The sequence below is a fragment of the Gallinula chloropus genome (genome assembly GCF_964237585.1).
Source record: "Gallinula chloropus genome assembly, chromosome: 17".
In the NCBI taxonomy this organism is placed as follows: Eukaryota; Metazoa; Chordata; class Aves; order Gruiformes; family Rallidae; genus Gallinula; species Gallinula chloropus.
In genome coordinates, this window is record NC_140102.1 from 4,749,821 (window position 1) to 4,769,079 (window position 19,259).

At 44.3% G+C, this 19,259-nt stretch overlaps 1 protein-coding gene across 1 annotated transcript in view; it reads left to right on the forward strand.

Moving 5' to 3' along the window:
• The first annotated feature begins 4,072 nt into the window (after positions 1 to 4,072).
• SBNO1 (strawberry notch homolog 1) overlaps positions 4,073 to 19,259 on the forward strand; it is a 33,027-nt gene continuing 17,840 nt past the window's right edge. Inside the window, exons 1-8 of the mRNA XM_084272018.1 lie at positions 4,073 to 4,088; positions 10,504 to 10,671; positions 11,267 to 11,367; positions 12,711 to 13,020; positions 15,075 to 15,175; positions 16,685 to 16,781; positions 17,872 to 18,032; positions 19,037 to 19,170. Coding sequence (XP_084128144.1) covers positions 10,506 to 10,671; positions 11,267 to 11,367; positions 12,711 to 13,020; positions 15,075 to 15,175; positions 16,685 to 16,781; positions 17,872 to 18,032; positions 19,037 to 19,170 — 1,070 coding nt within the window. The 5' untranslated portion in view covers positions 4,073 to 4,088; positions 10,504 to 10,505. The remainder of the gene's footprint in view (positions 4,089 to 10,503; positions 10,672 to 11,266; positions 11,368 to 12,710; positions 13,021 to 15,074; positions 15,176 to 16,684; positions 16,782 to 17,871; positions 18,033 to 19,036; positions 19,171 to 19,259) is intronic.

The window sequence follows — 19,259 nt, forward strand, 5'->3', positions numbered from 1 at the left end:
TCTGGTGCTGTGCCTTAGGCAGAGCAATTACGCTGAGCAACAACATACAATTAGTCTTTTTTATCTCTGTTAGGCCCTGTAAGACTTATCTAACAGCAGCTACAGTCTGTGTTCAGGATGTGGGTCCATGTAAATGAGCTGACCCAAAGCGCTATCGCCACAGTGATGGCTTCCCGCCCAAGGCTTATCTGCACCTACAGGCCACCACTTGTCTATGGCCAGGGAATTCGCCAGTTGAGGACAGCAATCCTTTTCTTATGAACAGCAAAGGAAAAAACCCACACTGTCAACTTCTGCGAGTGCTCAGAAGGGCCAGGCTCATCCTTCCAGGCTGTCCCCTCACAGCTGGGGAGCTGACAAGGCACAAATGCGGTGTGACTGCAGAGACATCAGCAGGCAGCACTGTGTATCAGTCTAGCCGCTCCTCACCTTGTGACAGCTCTCTGCATAAACAAGTCCTTTGAGAGAAGGGAAAATAAGCCTGGCTCTGCATCATCACCACCATTTTTTATGTCTGCGTCCTCACAGACAAAGCACACATGAACATTTCACCAACAGGCAAGCCAAATGCACCAGGTGTTTTCCTGTAAACTCGGCGGGACACAAGGCTGCAGCTGGCTGACATCAGCCAGGCATCACGTTGATGAACTCCTCTATCAAGGCAGGTACCTCAAAGCTCTCTAGAAGAGCACTGAGCCCTCGGCGGGCACCGATCTGATTTTTCCACCCCAATTCACACTGTTCTCTTTCACATAGCTAGGACGTGACTGGTAAAAAAACCTTCATAAATTATTAATGATGATTTCCTACTTGTAGTAGTTGAGGCGCAACGTTCCTAACGTCCTGGGAAAGCTCTGGAAACATCGTTGCTGTGGTTTCACTCAGCTTCTGGGGGTTGAACAGTTTTAATATTGATTTCATATATGTATATTAAACAAAGCAACCGCTGAATTTTGCATTGAAACGCTGCGGGCCGCCAGTAGAGGGCAAAGCAAGCCAAGGAATTATCTTCCCCAGAGCAACAAAGAAAACAACGTCATCTCTTAACTGGCCGCTGCCACCAGCGCTGTGCGATCACGCTATGAATTAACAAAACGTGCTGTGTTGCTCCCCTTAGCTCTCCTCAGGGATTTACTCCCAAAAAGCCAGCACCGAGGGGAAGATAAAATGGTATCACGCATTTCTTACAGCTCAAAAGAGGGACACGTCTGTCTACAACTGCCCGTCACCGTGACTCAGGACACTGAGCACATGGGAAAGCGCTGGCCGACTCCCATGCTCCAGAGGGAGCAGCACGACTCCCACTAGCACCAGCTTCAAAACCCAGTGACCTAAATATCATCTCCCGTAGTACTGTAAGGGCAGCTCCTGAGAGAGCTCCGTGTTAATGCAGAAATGTGAAACTGTTTTGTGGGGGAAGGGAAGAATTACTCACGAGCAAGGTGTTGGATTTGCTCAGAAAGGCAAGAAAATCTTCCTAGTAAATACATTTAGTCTAAATAAGCACTTCACCTAGTTTAAAACAAAAATATCTTATTTTTTAGGAATTCAAGAGTTCGATTTCTTTTGAATATAGCAACATGACATGGTTGTTAAGCATTTCCACCTGGGAGCAAGTTCTTGCTGCAGTTCTCATAGCACCTGTCGGAATTGCAATTAAATAAGCATCACAGCATTTACACTCGTTTCTTGTTCATAACATGAAATCCTGACAATTTCTGTTTCAGCCCCTGGACCTCTCCAGTAGAAAGCAAGAAAAAAACCAATGTCCTAAGGGTAACTGCTGAGTGTTACATTAAGCAACATTATTTTATAAAGTCATATAGCAAAATGCCAGTACGTGCTAACTACATTTCATAGATTATAAAATATAATTACATTCAGAATGACATCTACCAATGATTAAAAAGAGCATCTCTGACAGAAAAAAAAATAATCCTGTGCTTTTGGTGGGATCCTTAAATTACATGCAAAATCCCAGGAAAACAGCATTCTGCAGGTAATTCTGCACGTGCTAATTTCATGCCATAGGAAGCATCACTGCCATCAGAGGGATTACTCACCCATCCCAGTCGAGGATGATCATAAATTCCGCTCGCAGGTCTGATGGGTAACTCTTTTTTTCAAGTCAAGACATCAAAAATGCCACTTTCTTGTCATGATTGTAGGGAGCTGCTTAGCTGCATTCAATGTTCGATACAGCGCACGTGGATCATACTTCACCAGGCCTTTATTCAAAGTATATGGAGGGTAATAATCAAGATATTAGCCGCTGTTTAAATTGTTCTTCTCATCTCTGGCCAGACTTCCATCATCTTTTTCTCCATTTAGTGTCTGAAGCATCGCTGATTAATCTGAATTAAGTCAGTTTAATTAACATTGCTTTGTCTTTAAATAGCTTAGCCTAAATCTGTCTAATCCTTTATTCGTTATTTTAATCCTCGTTAAGTTTCTCTAATGATAAACTTGTATAAAATCAAGCAAGCAGTTCCGAATGTTTTAAGCAGATTTCATGATGACCCACACTTTATTTATGTCTGCTTCAATTTTATGTTAAAGTTTTTTTTTAAAAATTCATATTCTAAACAACTGGGAAGACATTGTACTGGAAAACTCTTTTTTGCAGTAGTCCATCAGTTTGAAGGCCTTAACTGCTAAAAGATCTCTTCGAATGCAAACTTGTGTAACTGGTCATCAGGTTTTCAAGCATGGTTAGCTCTTTGCAGCACAAAATTTCCCATTAGCAGCTTGTAGAGTATTTGCATGGGGAAAAATTCATGTGCCAGCACATCCCCACAGGTGTGGCCTTCCCAGGCCGGTCAGCAAGGATGACAGTCTGTGCAGCACTGCTGTGTCACTCCTCATTCTCCTAGGGGAGTCCAGGGAAGCTCCTGAAGGTAACACACGAGAGCTATGGGTCTAGGAGGGCACAGGGGAGGGCTGTATGCCCAAGACGCGGTGGCACCAGCCATGCTGAGAGCCCTGCACAGCTGCCTCATTGCGCTTTCATAGGGAGGCACCCAGGCCCGGCTCCACCGCAACACCGGTGCCAACCGTACTGAAACTGAGAGGCCGCCTGAGGGAAGACACGTTCACTAGCGGGAGAGCGGGCAGGGGGAGGCCGAAACAGCATCGCTCCTCCTCAGGCGGAACGCCCGAACCTCGCCTCAGGCCGCCCGATCAGCACCCAACCGCCGCCAACGCCGCGAGCCGCCTCAGGCAGATGCGCGCGGCGCATGCGCGCGAAGGGCAACCTCCTCCGCGCGGACACGAGGCGCGGCCGCGCGCTGCTCGCGCAGCACGTCATCGCCGCGGCGTTCCCGCCTCAGGCCAGCCCTCTCCCCCCGCCCGCCTGTTTTTTCCCCCATGATGCCTCGAGAGGAGCTGAATCTCGCGAGAGCGCTGCGTATCGCGTCCTCGCTGCAGCCGCCATCTTAGAGGGGCCAGGATCACGTGACCGCTTGCAGCCGTTCGCCTCCGCCTTCCCCTCCCCCACCCACCGGGAACCGGGCCCAGATCGCCACTCTCGACTCCGGCCGCCGCCCTAGGGCCGGCCCCGCCGCTTATTGAGGACACTGGAGGCGACGGTTTTTATTGGGAGGACCGGGGGCGGGGGGAGAAGGCAAAAGTTCGCTGCCTTCCCGCGTTGCCGCGGCGGGGAGGGAAGAGGCGCCGCGTGTCACGTGACGGGGAGCGCGCGCCAGAGCCCGGCGGCGGGAGCGGCGGCGGCTGCGGCGGGAAGGGGGTGGGGGGGGATGGGCGCGGGACGGTGGTGGCGGCGGCCAGCCACGTGACCAAGGCCAGTATGGAGGGGGCCGCGTCACATGGCGCAGAGCGCGCGCCAGCGGCGGGCGGTGGCTGATGTCACGTGGGGAAGGTGCGTCGCGTCGGGCCGGGGCGGGGGGGGCGGTGCGGCGGCGGTCACGTGGGGCGGCGCGGCGGGCGGCCCCAGCCCCCCTCCCCTCCCCCTCCCCTGTGAGAGGGGAGGGAGGGCAAAGATGGCGGCGGTGAGTTAGAAAGCGGCGGGCGGCAGGGCCAGCGGCGGAGACTTCCAGGACTGGCCGCGGGAGGACCGAGCGCGAGAGAGAGTAAGTCTTGCTCTGCCCTTCCGTCCGGCGGCGGGCCTGCTCGGCCCTCTCGGGGCGCTCCCTGCGCCGTGGGGTCGCCGCGGCACCCCCGGGGTTCTCCTCCCCTCAGTCCCCCGCGGCAGCGCCGGCGGGAGGGGCGGGGGGGGGGGGTGTTCTTCGCCGCCGTACCGGTAACGAGCTTGGCGTCTCCCGCGGCGTTTCAGCCTGGGGCGGGCCGCGCGGCTGCTCCCGCCGAGGGTCCCCGGTGGGCCGGGAGCGGCGCGGCGTGCGGGGGAGGGCGCCGCTGTCTCGGCAGATCCGCCGCTTCCCTGGGAGTCGGGCAAACTTTGTGCCGGAGGGCGTGTGGGGGCGGAGGGGCCGCCTGGGGGGGGGGCGGCGGAGCCCCTCGGCTCTGCGGGAGCGTGCGGCGGGGCTCTCTCGGTAGCGGTTTGTGGAGCTGGCGGCGCGGGGGTGGGGGGCGGCGGCGGTGGGGCTGGTCTCCTTTCCTTCCCCCCCACCCCACCCCCCCCTTCCATCCGCCCTGCTCGGGCAAAATGGCATCGGGACGGCGGCGTCTCCCAGCCGGGTCCGCGCCGTTCGCCTTTGTGCGCTCTTTCCGCGGTCGGGCTAATTGTTAAGGTTTGAAATGGTGCCGCTCTGGTGAAACGAGGGAGGGAGGGGGGGAGGGTGGGGGGGGGATTGATTTATGGTGCTTGAGTAGCTCGGGAGGCTGCCGTGAGGCGCAACCCTTTCGCCCTTCTCCGGGATCCCAAGGCGACTAGAAGGCTCTTTAAAAGAGGTGAAGGTCTGAAAACAAAAAGTCGCGCGTGGGACACAATTACGCAGCCAATTCTGGCCCAACCCGGAAGTTTATGTCGGGGAACACGTGTTGGCGGGGGAAGGTGGCGAGGCTGGGGGCCGGGGACCCTCCCCAGGGGCTGGCCCGGCCCGGCCGAGCCTTCCCGGGGAGCGAGCGGTGGGGCCTGGACGCCGCAGCCACAGACCCGGCCTCAAAGTCCAGTGACTCTTAACGAGCGCACCTCAAACAGAGGTTGCTAGGGTGAGTAACTGTTTAACATAAAAATGCCCTTACACCGAAGGGGAAGAGGCCTTGTGGGCTTTTGCTTCTTTCTCTTCTTTTTTTTTTTGTTTCTTTCCGGTTGCTTCATTAGTACTTTCAGCTGATCAGCTTCCAGGCGCTGTTAGAAGGCTACAAATTAGACCTCCTGTACTTTCTTCTAGGTATTCGTAGGCTGGGTTTAGGTATTTTAGATGTTCAGTGCCTGTTAAAGATGAGGCCAGTGTCTTCAATGCTTAAAACAAGGCTGAATTGGTGTATTAGATAACTTTAGATTGTGTCGTTTGTTCATGCTAATAACTTGATTTTTTTACTTGCTCTAGAGTTAATTCTTAACTCGGTGAGAGACTGTTTGGCTTTTGAATACTTAAGTTGTGCCTGAATTAAAATTATTTCAATGCATGCATGGATGTTTTGCAAGCTTCCCCCCCTCAAATTGAGAAACTATAGTTGGTGATGTAAAGCTGAGAACTATTTACTATGGCAGAGACAGTGTAACAGCATGCCATTTGGATTGCTTTTGCTGTCTTCATTGCTGGCATGCTCTGTTATGTTTAAATGCAGTTGTAGTCTTTTAAAATAAAACGTGGGCAGTTTATCCTGTTGTCCAGATAGGTTCTGTGGTGCAAAACCAGCTGATAGCTACTCTGAAAGCAATTGAAGTAGGTAGCAGATATGGTTAATGCCTTTCTTGTGCCTTGAGATACACCTAGAACTCCCTCCCAGGCCAAAAGTGAGGTGGGGTTCTACTGCTTGTATACTGCCCTTATCTCTTACGGGTTTTCACTTCTTAAAAACTTTCACTACTACCAAAATTATCACCTCCAACTACTTAGTCAGAAAGGTGATTTGCTCATCCCATTGTTTGGTCTCTTAATGTGTTAAAAACTGTGGAATTTGAGGCGGAGTTGAATCCCTCAGTGTTGTGAACTGCACCTCATGTCCTTGCAAGCTTTGACTTTAGAGAGCTGACCAGCTTCTGAAAAACTCGTGTGGTTTTTAATGGCATTGGAGTGGTTTTCACAAAAATCCAGAGAGAACTTTGTACATTTAAATGCAATGTTGATGACTAGTCTCGAGGCTAATGTGTAGGAATGAGTGAGTTCAGTAATTAGTGTTTTACTCTTTGATTGGATGGTGACTTGAAAAGGGACAGGAAGGGATTGGGTTGGTGGGTTTTGGGGGTTTTGTTCCTTTTTTGTTGTTACCCAGGTTGCCTTCTGGAGGTAAAAGCTTTGAGATGAGCAGAACCCATCTGGATATCCAGAGAATCCTTTTGTGTGAGGTGGAGGGGGGAGTAGTAGCCCTTACACCTCTGTTGGAGAGGCTGCATGTGACAGTGTGAGTTTTCTAGGTTGGTAATGGCTCAGCAGTTCAGCCAACCAGAGGATTTGGTGGACATATCCATCTTTACTACCTAAGAATTTGTGGGGTGTTTTAAATGGCTTCAAGTATAGTTCAGGTGACACATGTTCCTCAGAAAGACAGTGGGGAAAAACCCTTCCAATAAAAGGAGAACAACAACTCCATTAGAGTCCCAAGCCAAGGATTAAAACCAAAGTTTGCTGGTTGGGTACACCACTGAGGCCAGTTGTCTGAAGGGTTTGGAAATAACTATGCCTGGTTGGCTGTGATATATGATTTGGGTTAAGTTCTGATATTGCAGTTAACTGTGATCTTTAAAATAAGTACTTTAGGTATACAGTGCTACCGTGTGTGACTCTAGAGACCTAAAAAACCAAAAGCCTCTTCATTGTTCAGGATTCTTGGGGGGAAATGGAGAGCAGGTTGCTTGACATGTGTTTTAGAATGTCTGTCTTATTTTTTTTGTTTTGCTTCTTTGTACTAAAGCTAAAATGGAGGGAGGGAGAGAGCCAGGTTGGCATGGATACATGACATAATATTAAACATGGCATTCTGGTTTTGTATCTTTAAATCAGGCATTATTTACATAACGTGCAGTAGTAGCAAAACTGTCTTTTTTATCAAAGTTGTAGGCCATATTCTTTGTCAGAAGACCTTACAGAAATGTTTGATGTGTTCTCATAGCCCTTCTTGAAAATGCAGCAGAGTAGACTTCTTCCTTAATACAAAGAAAATAGTTGAGGTACTGCAAGCATTGAAATTTTATGAATTACTAATTTTTTTAGTTTTATCTAGTAGGTTGATTCTCGCTTAGTGACACTGGGGAGCCTGACTAAACATAGACAACCTTATCTGCAAGATTTTGCATGCTCAAAGCAGTTCTTCAACTGGTGAAATGCTCAAGGAACAGCTTGTAATATTCACAACTTTTTTATAAGTATTTTCTTTTGGAGATTTTAAAGATGTGGCGAGCAGGTCCTTATATAGTATTGCCAGAGCCGAGCTGCAGAGCTTGATAAAGTCGCTTTCACTTATGTTAACTAAGAAGCCTCCTACCTTGTAAGATTATGGAGCTGTTTCAGCCTGATAATGTTTTAGGCTTGACTAGTGTATGTCACAGGAATAAACTAAGCTGTAGTGGTGCAGCTCCTCATGTATCTTTTCTCATTTAATTTCCTTATTCAATTAAAATGGGAGGGGGAGGGAATTAGAGGGTGTGGAGAGGGTACCAGTAGTGCTTGGAAGTCTCACAAAGTCTAAAATTGGTGCTAAGTATTCACTAATTATTCTTTAAATGTAAAAATTCTAGAAGTTCAGAACTGCTTTTGTTCCAGTTTCCAACAATGCAGCTTTGTTCCTAGTGTAGAGAAACAAAAATAAGTGAAACTAGTCAAAATTTCATTGCCCAAACTATCTGACAGACAAACAATTGTTGTTGTTTTACTTGACTTTTTTCTAGATTGTTAGCAACCACTGATTTTTTTTAGACTGTTAAAATGGGGTTAGCAGGAGAGAGGTGCAGCTGGGGGGTCTGAAGATGCTCCAGGATTGTAGGAATTGCTGTGCTAGCCGTGGTCACTCGCGATCTAGTGAATACTACATGTGTTACTGCTACTAATGTGTTTTTCCAGACTCCATGAGCCTGTCTAAAGATGGCCAAGTCATTGTGTGAGAATAAAAAAAGACAGAGTTTGGTGTCAGTGCAGATATGTTAACCTTGACTCGAAACGGGCTCGGTAGGTGGTGGCACCATTTTAGGGTGGCTGGGGAGGATGTGTGTTTCGTGTGGCGTTGGTGTGTCTTTTCTCTAGTCTTGGTTTTGTTTTGAGTCTCAGTTTCATAGAAAGGCTTTTCCTTAATGCATTGCCAGGGTAGACTGCAAGTTACCTTGATTAATTTTTTTTGTCCTTTGAAGTAAACAGCCCCAAGCTTGTGGCTTCCCATGCCTCACTTCAGTGGAGCTGCTTATCTATCAACCAAGTTTTAGTCTTACCTTCTTAGAGAGATAGCATGATCAAAACTACACACAGGCTAAATAATGACATAACAGAGGGGTTTTTTTTCCCTTTCTGCATTTAGATACTTTTGTTCCTGTGTCCATGTTGAGCACAGGTGTCATGCTATGTAGAAGAGTCCTCATGCCTCTCACAAAACGACGCTGTAAAGTTCTGGCTGCAAAGTGTTTCAGAGTTGCTGGTTTGAGGGGGCAGCCCATGTTAATTCCCCTTCTGTAGAGAAATTCACCTTCAGTGGCTGCTCTGAAGTTCCTAACACCACAAGTTACTGATAAGCTAAAACTTCATCTGCAGACTTAATCTTTCTCTTCTCACCAGTTCCTCATCAGCACACAGTGCTGTCAGCTTCTAAACTGAGATATGGTGATTGTTGTTAGTGGTCTGAAAATTAAGGATTTATTCTACTCAAATACATACCTGTAGTCACCTTTTTTGAGGTGGGGGGTTTAATCCTTTGAAAGGTGAAGCTAACAGTCTGTTCTCACTCATTTATCTTGACCCATTGAGGGTTCTAGGAGACAGACTGGTGGGAGGTGACATCCATGTTAAATCTGCTAGATGTCGTGATATTTCTTGATGCCTTCTGTACTGATAACTACAAGCCAGGCCTGTTTATCTAATCACCTCAAATGTCTAAAAAAAGTCTATTTCTGACATGGCAAGTGGTGCTTAATGGGATTGTGTGAGGTCAGTAGCAGTCCCACCAGTTACTGTTTCTTTGGTGTTCTTTGGATAGTACAGCCTTTAATTTAAGGTAGATCTTTCCTTTGTCCCCTACATCCCTTACTTCAGTTGTGGTGCTACCACCTCAATCTTAGTCCACTAAAAGGTTTCTCCTTACTGTTGGAAAGACTGAAACCAGGAGGAATAAGAATTAAGAGCCTGAGGCTTAACTTATTACAAGAATTACCTGTTCTGGCAAATGTGCTAAGTAATGTGGGACCAACCAGCTGGATGGGGCTTAGCCATGCATGTGGGGAAGGAAGAGAGAGGATGCTGTTCTGGAGTCTGCCAATGAGTGTATGTAAAATGCCAATCAATAGTTTGTCATCTGTTTGAGAGTAGATGCTTTGGTTTTGATATTTTGTTACCAGTGGGCATGTGCAGGGAATAAGTGAAACTAATTTCTACTCAGGTTGTACCTTAACCTGAGCTATTGCTTATATATTTTTATCATCTAATTTTTGTTGTAGTACTAGGGCAAATGGTCTTCTGCCTTTAGGAAGAAGCAAAACCACTTTATTTTCCCTCTTCATCTTAAAACATGGAGTATTCAGGCTTTTTAATAATATTTTACACCGTCTAGAATAGCTTTTAGAAATTAATTTTACTTGTCCTACACATAAAGGAGTCTGTGACCTGATGTTAGTGTCCTATTTAATATGTAGTTAACATACTATGAGTGTGGAACATTTGTTCTTTCCACTATGCCACCCAAAATTTCTCCAATGAATGAATTACTACCTAATGTAACAGCAAGCAAGAAATAAAAGCCTTCCTTATAAGCTTTTTATCGCAAACTTGTTGTTACAAGATAAACTAAATGAGTTTTAATTGTGCTTCCCTCTTACAGTGTGCTTCACTGACAAAGACATATCATTAGCATAACACAGTCTCACCATTTCTGCCCCTTGGTATTTCTTGCAATGCTTAAAAATGTGTGGTGAAGACTAGAAAAGGCATCTGTTTTCCTTTTAACTTTATGGGTATGATAGTATTTTGTGTAGTAAACTTGGAGTCTTCCTTCTTCTAAATGCTATGGGTATATTGAAAAGATTTAAAAGTAAAAAGGAGGTGGGGGGAGCCTACAAATGAACAAAAGAACCAGAGCAAATCTAAAAGTGAAACTGTGTGCAAGAGACTGCCTCGTGTGTGCCCTTAAATCCAGGAAAGGAAACTAAATGTGGCTGTGTGCACACAAAATAAAATTAAATATAACTTGTATTATGTTTTTTATCTCTCTTTAATTTTTTTTTAGAGATGGTGGAGCCAGGACAAGATCTGTTGCTTGCTGCTTTGAGTGAGAGTGGAATCAGTCCAAATGATCTGTTTGATATTGACTCGCCGGACGTGGTTCTTGCAAATCCAGCACCAACTCCAGCTGTTCAGCAGGTTAAAACAAGAATGTGGTGGTTTGCTAGGGGATGTGTACTTGATACGTTGTGGAGGGGGAGTGGTGTCTGAGCAAGTGGTTAAAGAATGTGGAGTTTGCATCAGTTTCTTGCTTCGTAGCACAGGAGATTAGAAAACGACTTGCTAATTAATTAAAAACTTTTATACAAAGAACTAATACAAAGTGCACTATTTAGGTCATTGTAAACATAAATGTACTTCTGGACATTAAATAGGGGTGTACTGGCATGTGTCTGTGGAGGACTCTAATCTAGCTGCTTTCTATTGCTATAGAATGTGCAAGAAGTGTGATATCATGTGAAGTTTAAGCTCCATGACAGCATTCAAGAACGTAACCATTTCAGACTAGCCTGGGAAGGGTAGCATGTTGAACAGTGACATGACAGAGCTAATCATGTTTTTACCACAGTTAACAAGGTGGTGTTTGTTTAGTATCTTTGATTATGACATCAACCACTTGATGATCTTTATTTTCAGTGAAACCTCTGCTAATAAGCACAGATAAGGACTTCCCCATTGGCTTCCATTTTGTGGGTGGGTATTTAGTCACAAGGTGTTTTCCCTGCTAACGTGTTTCCTTGTGCTTGCTTTCTTCTCTCCGCAGTCAGTGCCACTTAGTGCGTTAGAACTTGGCTTGGAGACCGAGGCCACAGGTGCTGTGAAACAAGAACCAGAGACTGTATCAACTCCAGCCTTATTAAATGTTCGGGTAAGAACTGGTGCTTCAGGACTTTGCATGTGTGGTGGGTTCACCTTGGCTGGGTATCAGGTGCCCACTAAGCTGCTCAGCCCCTTCCTCAACTGGACAGAGAGAAAAATGAAGACAAATGGCTCCTGGGTGGAGATAAGGACAGGGAGAGCAACAGTTACAGTCATGGGCAAAACAGATTCAACTTGGGGAAATTTCTTGCTAGCTAACAGTGGATTAAGATAACAAGAAATAAGAAGAAATCTAAAAATGCCTTCCCCTATCCCTCCCTTCTTCCTGGGCTCAGCTTCATTGCTGGCATCATCACATGTTGTCTCCTCTGTTCCTTTTCCCTTATGCTCTTCCCCTCTTCCAGGAGCTCCTTCATAAACTTTTCCAACATGGGTCCTTCCCTGCAGGCTGTGGTTCTACATGAACTGCTCCAGTGTGGGCACCTCTCTGCAGGGTCACAGTGTCCTTCAGGCATGTCCACCTGCTCCAGCATAGGGTCCTCCATGGGCTGCAGGTCTGCTTCACTGTGGACCTCCACGGGCTGCAGAGGAATCTCTGCTGTGGCACCTGGAGCACCTCTCCCTGCTCCTTTGCTGGCCTTGGTGTCTACAGAGTTGTTTCTTGTACATATTCTCACTCTTACCTCCCAGCTGCTGATTGCACAGTGGTTTTTACACCTTCTTAAATACTTCTACTGCAGAGGTGCTGTCAGCATCGCTGACTGGTTCAGCCTTGGTCATCAGTGGTTCTGTTTTGTAGCTGGGTGGAACTGGCTGTATCAGATGCAGTGGAAGCTCCAGGCATCATCTTGCTCAAGCCACCCCCATAGTGCCCCCCAACCCCAAGCTATGTATCCCCTTTCCTCACTGCAGGTAGTCCTGAGCACCATAGTCTGGTGACTGCACCTGAAAGGAGAATATAAAAAGCAGATGTGCAGGAAGATAGATGTAGCTCAGCCTGTCTGAAAGATGCACATACACTTTATGTAATCCAAGCTATTTATTCTGATGATTTTTATATATTGGGAATTCTCTTCAGCTCAGGGTTCCAGTACCTGTAGTAGTCAGTCATGCTTTGTGCCTGGGTGATGAATCTTTCATCCTATTTTTTCACTTCCTTTACCTTACAACTTGAAAATACTGTTCAAAGGTATCTGCATTAATACATGTTGATAAATAGACGCTTCTTGCTCAGACTGTTGCACCACAAGATACTTAACATTGTCAGCTTACGTGAAGACTCTTCTTATTACAAGAGTCTTTTAAACTGCTGAGTCCTCTGGGTAACAGGCTAGTGAAGTCTGCTTTTCCTTCCCACTGTCTTCTAAAACTCCCTGTTTTTTTTGTTGCTAGCAACCACCATCCACCACAACCTTTGTGCTGAATCAAATAAATCAGCTTCCAACTTTGGGGACTACAATAGTGATGACAAAAACAACACCTGTTACAACTACAAGGCAGACTATCACTGTAGCAAAAATCATTCAGACCAGCACAACGACTCGACCCTCGGTTGCAGCACCAGCAGTACGCAATGCCTTGACCACTACACCTTCAAAGGACCAGATTCAGCTGAAAGATCTGCTAAAGAATAATAGTCTTAATGAACTCATGAAACTGAAGCCACCTCCTAATATTGCCCAACCAGTAGCAACAGCAGCAAGTGAGTTTTCTTCTTTATTCCTAATTGCAGTATTTTAGACAAAATGTGAAGCTCTTGGCACGTGTTGTATTTTTATTGATTAATAGAATATCACTGTAAAATTAAATGGTCCAGAAAAGCCAATAAATTATATTCTAGCTTTAATAGTGTTAGACTTTCAGAGTGAAGCAATACAAAACAACATGCTTTTAAAAAATTTAAGCTTTCAATTTACTGCAAGGAATGAGAAAAATGACGTTTTAGAGTGCAGCTGGCAAATTGGTAAAATGAAGTCATGAACATTACTGAAGTTGATTTAGCTATCTTCAGTCTGCATCAGTTTCTGTTCTACTGATACTTGCTGTGGAACTATGACAAATGAGTACTATTCTTTTGGGGCATCTTCCAGACTGTATCTGTAGTGTGTGCTAGTACTCCTGTGATAGATTGTTTCTGTAAAGCATCTCCTGAGAATGAGACCTCAGATCTATTGTGTTTAGAAACTTAAATCCTAAAAACTTTGCTTGTTTCCATTTTATTTCCATTTATTTATACAGTGTTAACTTCAGTGCTGCTAGTATTTTGTTGTCATGTTCCAAATTTTCCTTCTGTGATTCCTTTCATAATATTTTCTTGTTTTATTTCTGATATATGGGCAGCTTAGATGGTCAGCTTAATATAAGGGAAAAGCTTCATGTGTGTGTATTTTTTTTTATTGGATTCTTTGAAGGTATTCTAGTTTTAGCATGAGGTTAAGGTCACATGAGATGAGCTAGAAAAAGCAGCAAGAGATTTTCTGAAAGGTATACAGGCTTTTTTTTCTGAGTTACTGTACTTCTATTGTCTCTGAAATAAGATTTACTGGCTTATACAGGTGAAGTTGGAAGTAACCTGTTTTCATATGCAGAGAGAGAGTGTGCAATAAATGAAGCTGTCAGGACTGAAACAAAAAAAAAGTGCCTCCTTGTTTTATGCTTTCTTATGGAGTGGTTGAAGAGTTGAAGTTGAGACACCAACTGAAGTTGGGATGGGGGTAAAGGCATGAGGAAGAGCAGGGGGAGAAGGTTTTATAGGGCTGATTATCCCCTTTGTGCTAAAAGAAAAGTAGCAGAAGTGTGTAAATAATAGGCAACATCAACACACAATAGCTGTTGTAGTGGCACAGCTGCAGAAAATAGTTGAATCTGTAGCTTATGTATTAAGTGGGAAGGAGACATGCAACTTCTACAAGTGCATTTCTGATCTTACTTGCATGGTTGTGTTTCTGGAGCCTTCTCCCTGCTTATAAAAAATAAATTGACAAATTTATTTTGTGTCTTGGAAGGAAATATGATCTCTTACAATTCAGGCCACAGGAGTTCTAGATTGGAAAATATTAAAAAGTTAAATTATGCAGCCTCTGAGGGGAACTTTATTTGTGCAATTGTCTTAACTGTGTTTTGGAGACAGTTATGCTAAATTTATTACATGGGTTGATCATCAGCATGATGGCAGCTTGACAGCTGCTTTCACTGTTTTACACAAGGATAGATGTAAATTTTTTCTCTCATTCTGTACTGAGCTCTGTTGCCAGTTGCTTCCAAACATGGCTGAGGACAGGGAAGTTAATAAATCCTCCTCTCAAAGGAGGAGTCCAAACAATTCAGTCCAAAGTCTTGACTTTTTGTTATACAGAAATAATTTGTTTTTCCTGAGGTGGTAAATGCCATCAGGCCAGGTAAGTTCCTATCTGTTGAAACCCTGGGCTTTTATGATGTTCTTACACTTCAAACACTCACAAGATGGAGTATTATGAATGTATAGATCTGATGAAGGTCCAAAGTATGTATTTTTTTAAAATACAGCTGTACTAGTTTCAGTGTCAGATGTAGTGATACTGCATGAGAAGTCAAGGAAGTAACCAGATTTAACTCCTTGCTCAGACTTTTCAGTTTGGACAAAACTATTGTGTTCTTGAACCATCAGTATGCTACTGGATATTTAAACTTCTCTTCCAGCTCATTAATAGAGAAGGGTGTTAATATGAATCAAATGTTTGCAGGGAAATCCTCTAAATCACAGCTTTTCTTTTGTAGCTGATCTAAGCAATGGTGCAGTGAAGAAGGAGGCTTCCACAAAAGAGGTAGCAAGAATATGGATAAATGATATTAAAATGAGGAGTTTTTCACCTACTATGGTAAGTAGTACAGCTGGTTAATTTGCTAGATGAAGGTAAATTTTGCTGGCCACAGCCACCTGTGACTAGTTTCAGTAGTTCCTCATGCCTGCCTGTTGGGTGGTGGAATTACTGAGTGCATCTGGTTGTTCAAAAGGTTAGTTTCTCTACTAGGTGAATACTTGATCAGATGACTTAAACTAACAGCTGTGTAGACCACACTACTGCCTGTGTGGTAAATCACAATTTCAGGAAATTACTGTCCTTAACAGAACCTCATTGTGTGGACAGAGAAGGGTGTGCTCCAATTAAAGCTGATAAAACACAGAGCAAGAGATGTGCTTAATGTGTTTTCCTTTACAGTATCCCTATTTGCATAAGTGGCAAAAAGGAAGCTAGAAGACTTTCTCTCTAGCATGGCTGACCTTCTGGGCTGTTTGAGATATTGAGTATCATTTAGTAGTCTGAATCCCATAAAAATCCATGTGGTGCTATGCAGTTTCAGCATAGAATCATGAAGGTTGGAAAAGACCTCCAAGATGATGTAGTCTAACTATCACCCTACCACCTATACTACTCAATACCCCATGTCCCTAAGTATCTCATCCAACTTTTCCTTGAACACCCTGAGGGATGGTGACACTGCCACCTCCCTGGGCACCCTGTTCCAATGCCCAACCAGTCTTTCTGAGAAAGTTTCTCCTAATTTCTAACCTGAACTTCCCCTAGTGCCACTCATAGCCATTCCCTCTTGTCCTATTGCTAGTTACCTGTGAGAACAGGCTGACCTCCAGCTCACCACAACCTCGTTGCAGGTGGTTGTAGAGAGCAATAAGGTCTGCCCTGAGCTGCCCCTTCTCCAGACTCAACAGTCTCAGTTCCCTCAGCAGCTACTCATCAGACTTGCATCTTCACTGGTAGCTGGAAGTTTGAACAGCACTCCTGAGCAACTGGAGTGTGGAAGGAATTTCAGATTACTTTTTTGTGTTAAACTTTGAATTGTTAATTGTGAAAGACTTTGGATTTGTCATCTAGTGGGTATTTAAAAATACTCACATATTTACATTGAACAAAATCACAGTAAAAAATGGCTGTCAGGCTTCAGAGGGCTGGATGGAACTGTGACTGTTCCCCAAAGTTGTGAAATTACATAATGAATGTGAAATTGCAGGAGACTTCAGGACTACTTGAAAGTTAAGTTTTGACTTAACTAGCTGTTGTGGTTTTAAGGCAGTTTTCTTTAGGTCAGTTTGTGTTCAGAATGCTGTAGGAAGTACTGCTTTTTAAGTTCTGCTTATGAGAGTTTGGAGCACTTGAATCTCCTCACAAAGGAGCGGAAAGTCCCTGACTTTGTGTCTCAAGGGTTGTTCTGTGGAAGAAATGAGGATTTTATTTGTAGCTTTCCCAGCTGCTTGCTGTGCTGCTTCATGTACTAAAACACTGAGGTGCAACTTTGTGCTTACTTCACTTCTCCTATTCAGAGTATTAACAATGTGCTGTTAGACTAATGCAGGTATTTATCTATTGTAGAAAGTGCCAGCAGTAAAAGAGGAGGAGGAACCTGAGGAAGAAGATGAAGAAGAAATGGGCCATGCAGAAACCTATGCTGAGTACATGCCAATAAAATGTATGAGCTAAAGTTCTGTTATGTCAAGAGGCTGAAATGTTTTGAGAGCTAATTTTTTTTTTTTTTACTCTTCTGTGGTTACTAACACCAAAACCAAGATAGGTTACTGCTGGGACCAAGTAAAAAAGACTTGAATTAGTGGTGGGTTTTTGTAGAAAATTCTCTTTTCTGCAGTGCCTAGTTCTGGAAGGCACACGCTTATTTCTTTATTAGAGAAGGAATTCTTCAGTGTGTCTTTGAGTGTGCTTCTTTCAGAAATGATTGATAAGCCAAGATCAGGGTTTTTTATCTGTGCTAAAATGCTTTGTGGCTCAGCAGAGGAAGTTTTGTGAAGGGATTAAGTGGTCACTGCTACACATAAAAAATCTATTTTGAGTCCTTTGGTATGAAATTACCGTCAGCATGTTCTTCCTGTATTGCTCCTGACTGACTTTTAGAGCTGTGTTGTTTTTTTCCAAACAAAGTGAATCTTTAATTGCCATCTCCTCTTATTTTTCCTCCTTTCTCTTCATCCTAATCAATGACAAAAAGCTGTTTTCCCACATACATTGCTGACCTGCTGTAAAAGCCAGGCAAAATATTTTGTGCAGAGTTTGTAGCTAAATGGTTAATTTTTATTGTTGCTGATGAGATCTGTCAGCAATTAAACCATGTCTGTTCTAAATCTTTCCTTCTCTCATACTGCTTAAAAACAACACTATATAAATAGTGAGAAGAATGTTGCTTTTGTGATTCTGGCATCTTGAGGCTGCCTCTGGCCTTTTGAGAAAGCAAGGTCCAGACCAGTTTTTCTCAAATATGTCAAGGACACAACCATCTTCACTTTCTGTGAACTGAACTTTATGTAATTTCATGTAAAAATGGAGGAAGGTGATAAGAGAAACAAAGTTAAGATTGCACTGATACAAATTCAGGTTAATGTATTCCTTTGCAGTGTTTAACACTTGACATGCTATTGCAGTGAAACAGTATTTGAGTTCAGCTTTTGCAGTGGGAAACTGTAATTTGATTTGGTAAATATAATCAGTGCTGCAGCAACAGGATTCTGTATTAAAGTTTCCATCTTCTCCCTTCCTTCCTTTTCAACTAGTGAAAATTGGTCTACGTCATCCTGACCCAGTAGTGGAAACCAGCTCATTATCCAGTGTGACTCCTCCTGATGTGTGGTACCAGACATCAATATCAGAAGAAACAATTGATAGTGGCTGGTTGTCAGCTTTGCAACTCGAAGCAATCACTTATGCAGCCCAGGTATGCTAGGCATTAGTACAGCTTAAAACTAGCAGAGAATTTAAGAAGAAAAAGTACTACCTGACAAGCACAGCTATGTCAGTTTTATAAGGAGATAAAATAGTAAGAGCTTAAAGGTTTGAGCTGCATGGGAAGGTGGCAGGTGAGCTTCAGCTCAGATAAATGTGAGGTAATACAAGTAGGGAAGCTTTGTCTAAACCACTTCCATGATACTGATCTCAAACTGTCTTAAAACTCAGGAAGCACACCTTAGTCATTACTTTTATTTCTCTGAAATAGCCTAATGGCTGCAGTAGCAGCAGGCTAAGGAAGCCAACACTGCTTGGCATCATTGGGGAGGGTGTAAAAAACCAGACCAGGTTGTAATTTTGTTGCTAGAAAATTTCAGTGGGTCCACATCAGATGTGCATGCAGGTCCCTGCATGTCAGGGGGAAGGTAGTGAGAGGGCAACTGAAATGATAACAGGAGGGAAGAGGTTACCTCTTGAAAAGAGACTAATAAGTCTGGGATACCTCAGACTTATTTTTTCAGAGGAGAAAAATGAACGGGGATGAAATTAAGGTTTACATGATCCAGAAAGCAGTGGAATCCCACAAAATAAGAACATGACAGAACATGGTGAAGCCTATAGGAGATTGGTTTAGAACAGAAGAGTATGGCTTTACACAGGCAGTGAATATCTGGGTCTTGCTGCCACAAAAGGCTGTAGAGGTGCATATCAGTGGGTTAAAAAAGAGCCAGTGTGGTAAGCACTAAAAGGATTAGGCAGATATGTACAGCAATTTTACAGCTGTTCTAGGTGCTGAGGGAGGAAGGGGGAGAATGGATCACATAAAGCAGTTAAACCTGTGTGCACTCCCTAAATAAAATCCCCTCTTCCTGCTGTCTGGAGGCTCTTGGCTGGGTGGGACTACTGGATATTTCTCACACTTGCTCATTTCTGATGATCCACTGTGACGTGTTCTGGAGAATGGGTACAAACTCCTTGTTCTTTTTCCTACAGCAACATGAAACATTCCTGCCTAATGGAGACAGAGCTGGCTTCTTGATAGGTGATGGTGCTGGTGTAGGCAAAGGAAGGACCATAGCTGGAATAATCTATGAAAATTACTTATTAGGCAGAAAAAGAGCAGTCTGGTAAGTATGTCAGGATTTGTTAGAGCAGACATAGTGACTCTAGTACTTCAGTGTAATCTGTCTTCCAGCAAATGTTCTAGCAACTGCTT